Genomic DNA, 16,292 nt, shown 5'->3' on the forward strand with positions numbered 1-16,292 from the left:
CCTCAAGGTTGTGTCTTCCTGGTCGAATGTACTTATTGTAAGTCGCTTTGGATAAAAGCGTCAGCTAAATGCAATGTAATGTAATGTAATGTATCTGGTGGTGCGAAAATAAACAATCTAAGAAAATATGAAGTAATAGTAGGCAAAAAAAAGAAACATAAGGATAATAAAAAATTAGTATTTTTAAGAAACAATTTAGCATATATATATATATATATATATATATATATATATAAGATAAGATACATTTTATTGATCCCAAATTAGGAAATGTTTTCGTTGCAGCAGCATATAAAAACAGGGCATTGCACATACATCTATCTGACAAATAGAATACTATTGAAGGGCCAAATAACAGCTAACCCAATATAAAAGTGGGATATTATTCACATTAAGTGAGCAAAGAATGGCAAGAAACTTAAATGTAACATTTTCTTTAAATAACTATTGTAAAAACACCACACAATGTTTTTGGAAAACCAAGGATGGCCTGACTTGGTCATTATTTACATTCAGATGGATGTTGTCTCCCAGCATGCCGCAGAGCGCGCCCCTGCGGCAGCTATGTGAACTGCAGGACTCCTCCCCTCCCGCCGCAGAGTTGGAGCTCTCTTTCTGCGTCCAGCTCGCATTGACAGCCAACACTGGCGCAGAGTCTCAGCGCAAACCTTTACCATATTTTCCTGACACAAAACGACATTTCATAGCAATACTTTCCACACATTCTCTTCCGGAGACAAGCGTCGGAGCGGCCTCGTCTAGAATGGGGAACCGAGACGATGAATACGATTTCTTGTTCAAAGGTAAAGAAAAAAAAGATGACTGCATTCCCCCTTAACACAGACTCACACCGACAAAGCTATTCTTTAATAACACCTAAACATCTCTTATTGTGTCATTTTCGCTCACCAGTTATGCATTTTCTGAGGAAACAGACTAATGTTTTCACAGAAACTGCCCGGATGATAGTCGGTTGGGGTTATTACAACATAATGCTGTCATTGTAACATTACAACGCCTGCAGCTATATGTATAGGTAGGATGCAACACCCTATCCGTGCTCTGCCTTTGTATTTAACTTTCATCAACTCGTAGAGCAGCATTGGTGGTGTGGACGAACAGCTTCCTTCTTTATTTAATGACATCTGATGTTGTATTCCTCCCTATGGGGTTTATTAAGGGCCTATTAGCCATACCTCTCCTGATCAATAATCGTTATCCTCACATAATGACTCTGAAAATGCTGCAACTCATAACTTTGTGTGCCAGTGTTATTATGATATGCTTGATCAGTTAGTACCAGACTCATGCCATGTTTATCTTCAGTGCTCGTCCAGAATGACTTCCTTTGATCATGATATCAGCTCCTGTGGCACATTAACATCCTGGGCCTGCATAAACCAAAGGGCCATTTAGATGTAACAAAGTATCCTCTGTGGGATGAATGGGGCATCTGCCGGAGGCTCTCTCTCTCTCTCTCTCTCTCTCTCTCTCTCTCTCTCTCTCTCTCTCTCTCTCTCTCTCTCTCTCTCTCTCTCTCTCTCTCTTCTCTCCCCTTCTGTCTCTCTCTGCCCGGGCCATCGTCGGCGTACCCGGCCGAAACAGGAAGGGCAAGGCGGCTTGAAACTGTCGATTCAGGTTTTGATGAAGCCTGTTATCAGCTTCCTGCAGCCCGGACCAGTGCGATGCCGACAAGGGACAAAGTTCGGCTCAATTTCCTTTTGTCGAGGGAGAGAAAACAAAAAGACTCCACCTCTGCTGCGAACAGAAGCTCAGCACAGGTCCACGAGCCCCATCAATCACTCATCTGACAGCTCTGATTGAGACAATGCAGAACAACAAGGCCTGATAAACAAAATCATTATTTTTGTTTACAAAGTGGATGCTATTGTAGATTGTTAGACCATGGTTCTTCTCAAGTTAAGTTTTCAATATAAAAGTCCCATTATTTACAGTATAGGTTTTTTATAAACAGAGGTTTCATATTCTCTTGCACTAGTTTATCTGTTGTATTTGTTCTATGTCCTATGACTGTTGGAGGAGCCTGTGACCTAAGTTTTTCATTGCCATAATGTGCCATTGCAGCTAATGTGCAAATGACAATAAAGCTTTGAAACTTGAATATTCAGTTAATTTTTATATATATCTTGAATCTGCAAATATAGAAATAAGGATTTAAATGAGGGATAGGACAACACATTGGTAAAGCTGGGGTATAAGCAGTCCATAAACTCAATATCAGCACCCCAGCTGTTTGTGCAAGATTATACTCTTATTTTGAAAGGCCAGGAGTCTATATTGAACAGCCTGTCCTCCTACAAAAAACGACCAAATAGGTCGATTGTTTAAGCACCAGATTACGACCCATAGCCACGTTTTAAAGTGTAGCACCTCTAGTGGTCGTGTAAGAAACAACATGCTCCCGTTTATTTACAAATAACCCTCTCTGGAAAATCCTAAATTGTAGAACAGTTTGGCCATTAAAATGCTTTTTGATTAGATTTCTAGCGAGAAGTGTATATTGTACTTTTATAATCCACGTCCAGTGGAAGTGTAGGATCTATAGTTTGATAGATATTACGAAGATGATTTGAGGTCTCGCCAGGATAACGTGTATATGCGGCAGCTTCCATGTAAAGTTAGCGTGGGTGAAAACAGTATTTCCGGTCTCGAAGTTTTCATAATAAAACCGGATATATTCCCCTCACTGTCAAATGATTACACAGTGATATCTGCATTACTCATCCACTAAAAAACATCAGTTTATCCTTGTTAATTACACAATATTGATTGGTTTAAATGGTGTACAATGCTTTTGTGTTTTTAACCTTCGAGTCAGAGAAACAAATAGTTTTTTAGGAGTTTAGACACTACAGTTTCCGAAGACACTACACTACCCAGAATCCCCAGCTATCGTTTGGGACTACAACATCCGCCTTGCTTTACAAACCCCGTGATTAGTCATCAAGCCCTGTGATTGGATGTTGGAGTGGCAGTGCGACAAGGTTACGCTGTCAAACAGCTCTTTGAAATGGAATGGAACCACGGCAGACTTTCCAGAACTACACATGCTGACTATTGTGTGTTTCGCAATATATGGCACGTCTCTTTATAAGACGTTTTCGTATTTCCCACAATTAGAAGTTGGCAGTATTAAACGTGTACACCCTGGAGGTTTAGGGGATACGAAACACAGTGGTGTTATCAATTGTAAAACATATAATTAATAAATGGTGAAATAATATACCCACATGACACCTAAGGTCAGAAGAGCTTTATTTAACAGATGGTTTTATGTCTACCCCTCCTGTTGTTCATTGATAAGCCGGAAACATGCACTTGTCAAGGTTCAGAGGCAAATTTTGCAAATATGGCAGTAGCCATCGATCATCTTAAGATAAGATAAGATATACTTTATTGATCCCAAGTTGGGAAATGTTTTTGTTACAGCAGCATGTACTACTTTGTTCTACTCCACTACAATTCAGAGGTTAACCTGGTATTTTTACTCTACTACATTTATTTTTGTTACTTTGCAGATTCTGATTAATGATGTGAAATATAAACAACCCTTAAATCAGACTTTAGTTACACCTGAGTAAAATTCAGCCTTATCAGTTTGTCTGTTTTGCACATCCTCCTGTTAATATCTTTGGACGTCCTGCACTAAACTGTTTTATTGTAGAGATCACTACAGTATCTTCTAGATATTTTCCATTCTATATTTCTATCATTGACCCCTATTTTGTATGTAGGCTACTCTTAATATTTAAATGTTTTCATCAATAACTAAATAAATATAACTTATTCAATAACGTGCGTTAACCACTAGAAGGTGCGGTTTAGACCAGTGGTCTAGTTAATAAAACATAATAATATCGTACATAATATGATTATTCACTTTATTGTGAGTTTAAAACAGAACGGTAAAGGAAAATACAGTTTCAGTCTCTCGATGTGAAGCTTATGCATTGTACCATGAACCTGTATAGACCTGTAACAGTCAACTGCATGAGGAGTTGGAAAGGTAGTTCAGAAAATCAGTAATATCTTTAAAAAGCTGTGCACCGTTATGGTGTAAATACAGACTATCTACTAATTGGATCAAATATAAAAGTCAGCCGAATTAGTGTTGATACTGCAAGGAGACGTATTGTGTGAAAAGAAATGGAAGATGTTGTTTAATTGTTGATATATTTATGGTTCACGTCACGTATTCAGTTTTGGCGGCATCTCTTCCAGTTTGTCAAAAGGTCTTCTGATCAGGGCTCTATAAATACATATCTAGGGCAGATATGTAATATTTAATGCAGCCGAACCGTGTATTACAATGCCGTTATGTGATGACCTTCAAAGAGAAAAGCAAGAACACTCGGAATAAAGTATTATTATTATTTTTAATGTTTTCCGATTTCATATCACATAAACACCATATCCCGACGTGCATTGCGGCGTGATTTTAGCCTATCAAAACCTCTGAAAAAAGAAATGTGTCTCTCAGAATCGAAAGAGAAAAACCTATGGGAAAAACACAAAAGCATTGTACACAATTTAAACCAATTAATGTCGTATAATTAACTAGGATAAACTGATGTTTTTTTAGTGGATGAGTAGTGCAGATATCACTGTTAAATCATTTGATCATTGGTTTTATTATGAAAACGGCCAGACCGGAAATACTGTTTTCAACCCGTAACTTTACATGGAAGTTTGCCGCATATACACGTTCTCCTGACGAAATCTCAAATCATCTTCGTAATATCTATCAAACTATAGATCCTACATATCGACTGGACGTGGATTCTAAAAGTACAATATATACTTCTCGCTAGAAATCTAATCATAAAGCGTTTTAATGGCCAAACTATCCTACAATTTAGGATTTTCCAGAGAGGGTTATTTGTAAATAAACGGGAGCATGTTGTTTCTTACACGACCACTAGAGGTGCTACACTTTAAAACGTGGCTATGGTTCGTAATCTGGTGTTTAAACAATCGACCCATTTGGTCGTATGAGTTGGAGGACTTGTTGATATTGAAGCAACAGTGTTGATTGAAGATGCAGGCTCAACAGTTAACCGTCGTTAATTCAGCCGAGCATTTACTGCTCAGTGAAAAATGCTCTCCATTATTCACCTCTTCTGTGGCTCTGCAGAGAACCATCAGCAGCTAAAGCACCTCTTTATTTACTGTATGGTCCTTCAGGTGCTTCCAGGCTCTAATTGTTGTTGGGCTTGTTTGACAGCAGGAAATAAATAACCGTTCCTCTCCATGGTCCTGGGTAGCTGGCTCTTACAGACAGTGGTTCTCTACAGTGACACCCAAACTGTCTGGAAAACAGTTCAACTAAAATAATGGTTGTTGATTATGTGGTTAATTATCAGACAGACAGTTCATTGTTGCATATTGTACACCACAAAACACAGACATGATCAAACAATGTATAGTTGTTTTGTTGTCACATGTTGGAAATGCCCCAGACACACACACGGCCCCAGGGTTCTTTTGAAACCAGCGTTTAGAGGCGCTGCTTTATGCACGATCAACATGTTTTGGAGGTTCTATTAATTACATTGCCCCTACTGTTCCAAACACACACACACACACACACACACACACACACACACACACACACACACACACACACACACGCACACACACACACACACACACACACACACACACACACACACGCACGCACGCACGCACACACGCACGCACACACACACACACGCACACACACAGTAAAACATTTAGTCTCATCTTTTCCCTCCCTCCCTTCTTCTCTTTTCCTCAACAGTTGTGTTGATTGGGGACTCGGGCGTAGGGAAGAGCAACCTGCTTTCTCGATTCACACGAAATGAGTTCAACCTAGAGAGTAAGAGCACCATCGGGGTGGAGTTTGCCACGCGCAGCATTCAGGTGGACGGCAAGACGATAAAGGCTCAGATCTGGGATACAGCCGGGCAGGAGCGCTACAGAGCCATCACATCAGCGTGAGTCTGTGAGCTGCTGATAGTCCTTAATCCTTCAGACTATATCACCTAAAATGGGGCAGACGTTGTACAAGAACGAGTTAAAGCGGAATATGGCACTTTCAATCAATTATTCGCCTATACAGCTCAGCAAAACTTGAGCTAACGGCTTCACTATTCTTGAGTGAGACACAAAACTCCCGGCTGCCCTCTAAATGCAACTGCAAAGTGCATCTGATAAATGTCAAACATGTGAAATGTAATTTCAGAGCATTGGAAAGCGAACATTTACTTTAACCTTTATATCTCACATAGAATTGAATTACAAACCACAAAAGAAGTAGAATGTCAGTCCGTTTTAAGTCCACATAAAAGCTTTAAACATGAATATTGGCTGAATAAGAAACTAGATAAGACATACATTACATTTTGTACCAACTACTGTATACACTGGATTAGCTGCTGTACAAGCAACAAAAGGAAATGTCTCTAGCTGTGATTCTCAAGATTTTAAGACTCATCCATACTTTTTATGGCCCTTTTCTGACGTTTCCTGTCATCATGTTGTTTTCTAGATACTACAGAGGAGCCGTGGGGGCGCTCTTAGTGTACGACATCGCCAAACACCTGACCTATGAGAATGTGGAGCGCTGGCTGAAGGAGCTGAGGGACCACGCCGACAACAACATCGTCATCATGCTGGTGGGCAACAAGAGCGACCTGCGCCACCTCAGGGCCGTGCCCACCGACGAGGCCCGGGCCTTCGCAGGTAACTTACAGACTCAGAAAAGGCACATATACTGTATAGCAGAATACTTTTTGTCTTGTCTTTCTTTTGTTTGTTTTAAAGATATTAACATTTCCTACAAGCTATTTGTCTTCTTTTCACAAAATGAAGATAAGAGAATCTAATTGAAACCTTAATTGTATTGTCTCTTCTTATAAAGGTAGGTGGAAAAGAATAAGAAAAAAACTAAACAATACTAGATTCTCTGATGTTGTTTTGTTTTGCTGCAAGCTATTGTTTCTGTAAAATGTTTTTTATTTCCTCCCCTATAGAGAAAAACAATTTGTCATTCATAGAAACTTCAGCCTTGGACTCAACAAACGTTGAAGAAGCCTTCAAGAATATCCTCACAGGTATGCTTGTGGACAGAGGTGGGACCACAATGTTGAGATAAAGAAGTACTTTAAAATGTGATCTTAACTTCTCAAACACCAATCATTCCAAAGTCTTGGTCTGATAACATTCCAGTGCTATGTTATACTAAGCTGAAACTGTTGCTTAACATTTTTCCTTACAAGCTTTTGGACCTTTTTCAAGCACTAAACAAAGATAGTTTTGAAGAGGCCCTGTTTCCTTTTTTTGTTTTTGCCTTTCCTGTAGTCGTGTGTTATAGGTTTTTGTCATGTCAATTAACTGCAAAAGAGAAATTCCCAAAGTTCTCTCCCACACCCACTCCCCTCCTGCCTGAAACGCCTCCATTGGACTCCTTTGTTCACTTTTGTAACATCGTGACATCACTATGTAACACTCGTGCTTCTATTGGCTGGCACTTCAACACATTGATAGGCTAAGGGGCGGGACATCTCTATGCGGTTGACCAATCAGAACAGAGCTGGCCAGCTAACCAATTAGAGCAGACTTGGCTCTGGTTTCAGACAGAGGGTGAAAAGAGGTGCAGCAGCACAGGCAATATGATCATTTATAAAGAATAAAGACCTTTTTGAACATTAAAGTATGTAAACATGTCACAGTGGAGGCACACAAATACAAATGTGAAACCTGAAAATGAGCATAAAAGGGTCCATTTAAAAGTAGCTGCTGATATGAAATGAGTGAAAAAATGGACAGCTTAAAAAAATGACTTCCTGTAACTCAACTGTTGAACTTTACCTGTGTAACTTCCTCTTATTGAGGGAAGTTAATTTGATCTGTTGTGTGCAAAATGGTAACTGAAGAATTAAAGAATCAACTTGTGAAATATCTCAAGTTTCAGTTTTGCTGTTGGTCTACTCTATACCAAAAACAATTATATATATTTTATGAAAAAGGTTTTCCATTTCTCCTTTCTGAAAAACAGAAATCTACCGCATCGTCTCTCAGAAACAGATTGCTGAGCGGTCTGCCCATGACGAGTCCCCGGGAAACAACGTGGTGGACATCAGCGTGCCCCCCACCACGGACGGCCTGAGGGGGGGCAAACTGCAGTGCTGTCAGAACCTGTAACCCATGGCAACAGGCCACTCTCACCTGGGTCGATTATTAATTGAAATCCAGTGTTGGTATGCTTCCATCCGCCTGCGGTGCAATATTGTCTCAATCTGCTCTTTTTTTTAGATCAGTGGAGTCAGATCCTTTATGCCACAAACGATCAATCCCAGAAAGAAGTGTTTGAATTGATTTCAAATAGTAATGTGACCCGGGTACAATCTGCCACCTCCCCCCCGTGCAAAAACAGGACTGATGGTATGTACCTGCCACAGTAACCCGTGATAGTGTAGCAGAATAGCTTTGGCCTAAACATCTCCCTGGTAGTTACTGCCACATGTTGGACACCTGGCTGTGAATCCTGCCTGTCCCAGTCGTACCAGCAGTCCTGTTTTTGGGCCTCCCTCCTCCTCATCCTCCTCCTCGTTCAGTCATCATCTCAAATGTCGTTGTTACGCTGCTGATGCTTATTTCATTTTGTGTAAAATATATCCTTTTTTTGTTTTGATTTTGATAGCTTGTCTGCTCACATACATTATATTGCCATGAAATTAAATTTTACAATATTACATTGTGGTGGTGTGTACTTTTTTATGCCTCAGCGTTGTCGACAGCCCTGACCAGAGGGTGTTTTCTGGTACATTTCACACAAATACATACTGTACCTGTACAGTGATCCCTGACCTGCTTGTAACATCATTTGTATACGTTTTCATAGTACATTATTTCATTGTTATTGCATAAATGCATAAGCAGCATTTAGCCATTGTTCAGGTCAAGGTTGAGCTTATTTCAACCTTCGCAAATCATTCTCTTTATGTTCCACACTAAGGTCATGACCTCTATACAGTATATAAAGATACTTTTTAAAAAATATATATATATTTTCTCAATAATAAAATAAATATTGAAACCACCTGAGAAGAGCTCAAAAGGGAGAACATTCTGTTGATAACATACGGCATCTTCTTTTACCTGACATAGGCCCAAATCAAGACACTACTTTTTTTTAGCAATATAAAGCTATTTTATATCTTAAATCCTAATCTAAACACTTGTTGTTAAATAGCTGCAGAGGACTTTCCCTCTAAAAGTATAGTGATGTACAATTATAAAATACAAGTACCTGGAATTGTACTTTAGTTCCATTCTTTGGAAAGTGTCATATATTCATATGCGACTGTCCTACAAATAATACGTTTAATCTTCCAGCACAAACCACATAAATATTTTTGAAATGTTGGGCCTCACGGTGATCGATTATTAGATATATTTCCAAAGACAACTGAAGACGTTTAGAGGCCAACTAAAACAAACAGACATTTGACTTTGATTTAGCCAGGAGTCCCTCATGTTTTATTGCACAATAACCCAACTTTTCCAGGGGATGCAGCAGGATGACTACAATGAAACAAAATACTTTGTATAGCATATGCTGCAAACATTGATCGACACCTCAAAACACAATTTCTTTTACAGCTTGCTCTGATACATCTTCGTGTTTTTATATTGAACAAAAGTCTGTAGTCTTGCTATCCTGAACACTGTGACTCATATTTACACTGCATCTGCTGGTCATTGCTAGGCAGCTCAATTAATGAATTGTTTACATTTACAAGTGGAGCTGGGCAGGTTGCAAATGCACTCTGACAAGTAAACATTATCCTATTAGAATGTAAACACGTTTCCACACCTTCAATACTTTTTCCTTACACAGCACTGCCGTTTAACGGGCGCAGTTATCCCACATACTGTGACATGTGTGATAAATATAAAGCCTTAGCTGTTGTCTAAACAGGAACATTGATTTTCGCCGTTCCTACAGCAATGATAAAGCTTTACCAGGAAACTTCAGAGTGGTTCAGATCGTAAAAAACACCGTCGGTATGAGCGCCTGTTGCCCTCTACATGTAAGGGAGGAGTATTCACAGATAGACTTTGTCAATCATGTTTTTAGGTTATTATCCTCTGCCGGGGTAATGGCTGCCCATTGTTTAAAAAGAGCTAAATACATTGTGAAGGGGCATGGGGGAATTATAGGTAGTGAATATGTTTAATATTATACTGTAGTAGCATGCTGAATCAGTTATATCCTGCTACATTAGCTTGTGTCTTAGTAATTCATAAGTTTGTGTCCAGGACACACAGTTGGGCTGGTCAGTCCGCTATCCATGTCTTCAGTCGTTCTCAGCGCCGGCCATCCGTTTGACAACTACGTGTTTCAACACCATCTCCGGAATGAGCTCTTCCTAAAACCACTTTTGTGGTCGGCCAATACCGTAGTAGTTCAAGTGCTTAAAAAAAAAAAAAGAAGAAGAAAGTTTCTCCCCCCCCTCTCAGAATGGTCCTTACGAAGTGCAAACGTTTATTAATAGGATTAATTTTGTTTTTAAGAGAGCGCTTCAGTGGGCGTTATTTTAGATATTCCTCTTGCCGCCGCTCTGCACTCATACGATGGTCTCATCAGTCATTTTCTTGGTCGACTTGGTCGGCACAGATCGTTGGGTGGTGTGGGACCCTTTCATGTCAGGCATGAGCAGGCGCACTTTCTGATTGGTCCTCCTCCACTCCGAGTACAACTGACAGTGATACCGAAATGACACCTGAGATTGAATGGAAGGAAGGTGGGGGGTGGGGGGGGCAAATCAGGCGGAGGAAAGACAGACATCAATTATTCTGACACTGAGATATGTGAGACAGAGTAGTATGTCTGCAGGACAGGAACAATATGATGACTGAAGCTCTAAAGGTTACACCAGCTGTGAGTGAAATGGGCTAATGTTTCACACACTCGATATTAGTTAGGATTCTTTTACTGAAGATAAGAGGTTTAGGTTCCAGAACAACGTTTGTGATAGACAATACAGGCTATTTTTAGTGTATGGGGTCGAGTCAAATTAAAGTGCAGAGTATAAGACAGTTTATTCTTACGCTTCTCAATGTGTTGTGCGTGTAGGGGCCTGCATCTTGCCAACTTTCAAACAAATGAGTGTGGTGTGCCAGAGATTATCAAGTTGCACATGCCCTGTCTCCTCTCTTGCTTTGACTTTGTGCAAGAGCTATTCGAGGTAATACAGTCCCACAGACTAAAATCAACAGCAGAACATAGATCTGTTAGATCAGTGCGGCTGTCAGTGTATTGTGTCTGTGTGCCAGTACACATTCTTTTTTCAAATCTATGTGGGACAAGAAGAAAGATAAATACTAGAAGCCTGTGGGTAAGAAGATGCCAGATATTGTGTCTGCCTCAACAGATGTACATACATGTCATAAGTATATTTTGGTTACCAGTGTCCAGAGGATGTAGATGGTGAAGAGGGCGATGGTGAGGGCGATGAGGCCCACAGCCTCCAGTCTGCTCTTCAGCTGCAGGTGGTCCTGGGCCCCCCTCAGACACAGCCAGCCAGAGATGGCTGCCAGCGGCGTGATGAGGAGGAAGCAGGCCATGTCGCACAGCAGCGTGCGCTTCTCACTGCGAGGGCCTGGGTCCTTCAGCCACTGAGCAGAGCAGAAGCAAGAGGTTTAATGAAAATAGGCTCTCAGTATTAGCTTAGTGTTTGTTTGTTTGTTTGTTTGTTTGATTGATTGGTGCATCTCAGTTTGTAGTGATTATTCTGCCAAGTAAAAGATCATTTAAAAAGGTGTGAATGTTGGACATTTGGTGCCCATCTGATATGAATGTATTATTGATATGAATACTAGTCATATGAAATGGTCAGGCTACCATCTTATTAATATGAACAAAACAACTTTATATCCTCAGGATGCTACTAGGCTGGTTTATACTTTACATGGAATCAACATTTTAAATCTAAATTTAAGATACAGCATTTAATCTAAAAGAGACCTACAAAGTACTTAAAATATGACAACATTGCTGAAGAACAAACATCTTCTCCCTTGCTTTAGACAAATAAGCCTTTTTCAACCTCTTTTTACAAAATCAACAATAAGTTAACCCTCTTACCTGTGTGAGTGGTTGTGGTCGACGTTCAATAGTGAATTCTGTGTGGCAGAGTTCACAGTAGCTGGTGTTGGAGGAGGACAGCCACTTCTCCAAGCAGCTCTTGTGCACTTTACCCAGAGTGCCAGTGCAGTCGCAGGGTGAGAGCAGAGTCTCCCCTCCAGCGCCCTCATGACAAATCCGACACATGCCCACATCACTGTGGAGCGAAGTAGACAATGTGATGATTAACAAAAGTACTAATTACTGTATATTTTTTAAAGGTCCCCATGTGAGTTCCTCCCTCTCTTACCTCTGCAAGTTCACCGCTTTGACAACGGTGGAGAGTGGGCGGCCGTCTTTAGCCGTAACCTTGGCAATGTACTGGGCCTGTGTGGTCGAATCAGACTCCTCCGAATCCTTGGAGGAATCCGGTTCGGTGTTCCCGGAGTAATCACAAAGGGAGCCGGGTAGGTGGCAGCACCCTGACGAAGACATGGCTCAGCTGGTGGTTATCGGGACGAAGATGATAGGAACGACGGCTGGTCTGATCCAAAAACAAACGTCCAACTCCTTACTTCCTCTGCCCACCTGTAGAGCGAATGACTGAGAGGTATAGTATGAGTTACTTCATATGACAACATAAGTGCAACATGCTTTAATCATTGCAAGCCTCTTATCAGACTCTATAAACGTCTCAGTGATGCCATGTGAGGGAAAGCAAGGTCTAGGGTTAGGGTCTCAAAAAACTAGAAAGGTTGTTACAACAAAACCTTAAATGACGCCCCAAAGCAAGACATGAAATCCTTTAAAACACCTTATTACCAAATACGATCCATCATTAGGATGGCATGTTTTGAAGACAACATTTTTACTTCAGACACCCGAAAAACTGTCAAAACATCAAGATGACAAGGTTTCTTAAAATGTCAAATTCGTCCAGGTGCAAGGAAAGGTGCAAAGGATGTATTTGTCAACAAGCAAGGCAAGAACATACGAAGGAACGATAGTGGAGCAATAACATTTAAATGTAATTTAATCTTTAAATAATATGTGTTACTCAATTATACAATTCAGCAGCACATTGCTGTACAAAGAAAATCATTTGCACGGGCGTTCGTATGCATCAGGAATAACCCGTGTAACAGTCCTGCAACCTGCCCTGCATACTGCTGCCTCCAATACAACCGTGAAAAGATGAGCATTAACATTAATACTCTAGAATTATACTCGTGTTTCCAAAGCCGCGGATGTTAAAGAAGAACAAAACACACGAGATGTCATTGCGATTTAATGCACTGTTATTAAATCGAGTAGCTCAAATGTTATCATAATACTACACCCCAATACAATTAAAAACCTAAACTGTCAGTCGTCGTGAGCACTGTTAATATACACAAACTACGTTTATTCGATGATTAACAGCTGAAATCCACATCTAGAGTTTCTGCAGACATGTAGATGATTGATACAGTGTCAGTACTGTACAGCCGCAAACAAAAGCATAATTCATTTCAATCCAAGAAAACCATGTAACGTTAAAACAGCCGAACAGTTGTCTCCCGACACACTGATACGTTACGTTGGCATATAGAAACGTTGATAAACATGGTGAAAAACAGATGTTAGAGTAAATGTACTCACCGACGGCCTTCCCGTTTCTCGCTTGGCTTTGGCCCTGCGTTTACCAGACACAAGCTAGCTGAGCTAAGTGGACAACCCTAGCCCCAAACTATGACATTGACATCTAACCGAAAGCTGGTGATTTGGGGGTATACAAAAGATGACCACATGCGCTGCATCCTCTCCATGGCTTGTGGCATATCTCCCCCGGTTGCTCGTGTTCGAAAAGGTGCAAAGAAACGAGTGTTCCTGTCAGGATTACCAGACACGGCTAACGTTGCTAACAGGCTAGCAACGGGCAAGCCCACCCCAGCAGCATCCCTCAGCTGTGCATTGGTCATGTGACTCAATGCTAACTTCAAAGTAATACTGTAATAACGAACACTTTGCAAACACATCAGTTATTAACGTGTGAAATACGACTAGTCAAATAAGCTTATAAGAACAACTTTTCATGTTATATTGTGCATAATATAGCTTAAAAGGAAGATACAAAAAACGACATCTTCCCTGAGACGTTACTGCTAACGTTTTTTATGGTGTCTCCAGTGTTACAACAGCTGTTTACCAGGGGCCCTGAAGGCGCACGGTCCAAAATATACAAACAACCTGTTTGGATAACCTGAGGCTTTAGATGTTTTAATCTATTTTCCTGTGAGTATTGGTTACATGTTCACAAGACGTTGACCATTTATTTGGTATTTCGATGTCAGGCTATCATTATGCTCCAAACATCTGTAGTAAGAGATGACGTAGGCTACCGCTATGTGGCAGCGTTTAGTCGGATTACGTTTGACTGTTGTGATACAGGTGAGGTTCAAGGAACTTTGGTGGTGGGGTTCCAAAAAAATGCAAACAAAATGCAACCTTCTCATTATAGTTTGTTCTGTCTAATGAGTTGCGTTTGGGGTATTTTTGCTAACACTCAGACTGTATATTGAGGAACATCAAATCAAAATCAAATCAAGTTTTATTTATATAGCACATTTATAAACGATTTTTGGTCGAGCCAAAGTGCTGTACATATAATAAAAATAGCCTACAGTAGAGACACTTTACAGCAAATACAACAGCACAGATTGTTCAGAATATCAGTATGAGAAAAACGACACCCTCTATCCCTCTATACATGATCTAGACATATGCATGTTTTCATTTTCCTCAATTGTGAATTTTGTAACCGTATATAAGTGTATTTAGCTGATAATATTTACACTGAACAAAAATATAAATGCAACACTTTTGTTTTTGCTCCCATTTTTCATGAGATGAACTCAAAGATCTAAAACATTTTCTATATACACAAAATAACCATTTATCTCAAATATTGTTCACAAATCTGAACAAATCTGTCATAGTGAGCACTTCTCCTTTGCCGAGATAATCCATCCCACCTCACAGGTGTGGCATATCAAGATGCTGATTAGACAGCATGATTATTGCACAGGTGTGCCTTAGGCTGGCCACAATAAAAGGCCACTCTGAAACGTGCAGTTTTGCTTTATTGGGGGGGTCTGGGGGGGTCCGAAAACCAGTCAGTATCTGGTGTGACCACCATTTGCATCACGCAGTGCAACACATCCCCTTCGCATAGAGTTGATCAGGTTGTTGATAGTGGCCTGTGGAATGTTGGTCCACTCCTCTTCAATGGCTGTGCGAAGTTGCTGGATATTGGCAGGAACTGGAACACGCTGTCGTATACGCCGATCCAGAGCATCCCAAACATGCTCAATGGGTGACATGTCCGGTGAGTATGCTGGCCATGCAAGAACTGGGATGTTTTCAGCCTCCAGGAATTGTTTACAGATCCTTGCAACATGGGGCCGTGCATTATCATGCTGCAACATGAGGTGATGGTCGTGGATGAATAGCACAGCAATGGGCCTCAGGATCTCATCACAGTATCTCTGTGCATTCACAATGCCATCAATAAAATGCACCTGTGTTCGTCGTCCATAACATACGCCTGCCCATACCATAATCCCCCCACCACCACCATGGGCCATTCAATTCACAACATTGACATCAGAAAACCGCTCACCCACACGACACCACACACGCCATCTGCCCTGAACAGTGAAAACCGGGATTCATCCTAAGGCACACCTGTGCAATAATCATGCTGTCTAATCAGCATCTTGATATGCCACACCTGTGAGGTGGGATGGATTATCTCGGCAAAGGAGAAGTGCTCACTATCACAGATTTTTTCAGATTTGTGAACAATATTTAAGAGAAATTGTTATTTTGTGTATATAGAAAATGTTTTAGATCTTTGAGTTCATCTCATGAAAAATGGGAGCAAAAACAAAAGTGTTGCATTTATATTTTTGTTCAGTACTATTGGTTCATTTGACTTTTTACTCCACAATTTTGTAGGACAGCTAGACTTTGTAGATTAAGATTAGATAGATACGCTAAAGTTCGATTTTGCGTGCCTATCATACGCCAACTATTCCCATTGAGTTCTGAGTCCGAGTTTTGCGTGCATATGAGACGCAAAGGGATACGGTCGGGTCTGAGAAGACCGGAAGCTGTG

At 40.6% G+C, this 16,292-nt stretch overlaps 2 protein-coding genes across 2 annotated transcripts; one reads left to right on the top strand and one right to left on the bottom strand.

The window, feature by feature from the left end:
• The first annotated feature begins 592 nt into the window (after positions 1–592).
• LOC117462077 (ras-related protein Rab-11B-like) lies at positions 593–8,756 on the top strand. The gene is made up of 5 exons (XM_034104146.2): positions 593–803; positions 5,801–5,996; positions 6,551–6,744; positions 7,035–7,115; positions 8,060–8,756. Exons 1-5 carry the CDS (start codon positions 764–766, stop codon positions 8,203–8,205), a joined length of 657 nt encoding a protein of 218 aa, XP_033960037.1. The 5' UTR covers positions 593–763; the 3' UTR covers positions 8,206–8,756.
• Positions 8,757–9,515: 759 nt separating this feature from the next.
• On the bottom strand, positions 9,516–14,115 carry LOC117462074 (E3 ubiquitin-protein ligase MARCHF2-like). Its single transcript, XM_034104143.2, has 5 exons — positions 13,775–14,115; positions 12,444–12,736; positions 12,155–12,350; positions 11,476–11,685; positions 9,516–10,790 (listed from the first exon to the last, which is right to left on the bottom strand). The coding sequence occupies exons 2-5, from the start codon at positions 12,626–12,628 to the stop codon at positions 10,635–10,637; spliced, it is 747 nt and encodes a 248-aa protein (XP_033960034.1). The 5' UTR covers positions 12,629–12,736; positions 13,775–14,115; the 3' UTR covers positions 9,516–10,634.
• Positions 14,116–16,292: the final 2,177 nt, after the last annotated feature.

The sequence above is a fragment of the Pseudochaenichthys georgianus genome, chromosome 17 (genome assembly GCF_902827115.2).
Source record: "Pseudochaenichthys georgianus chromosome 17, fPseGeo1.2, whole genome shotgun sequence".
Taxonomy (NCBI): domain Eukaryota; kingdom Metazoa; phylum Chordata; class Actinopteri; order Perciformes; family Channichthyidae; genus Pseudochaenichthys; species Pseudochaenichthys georgianus.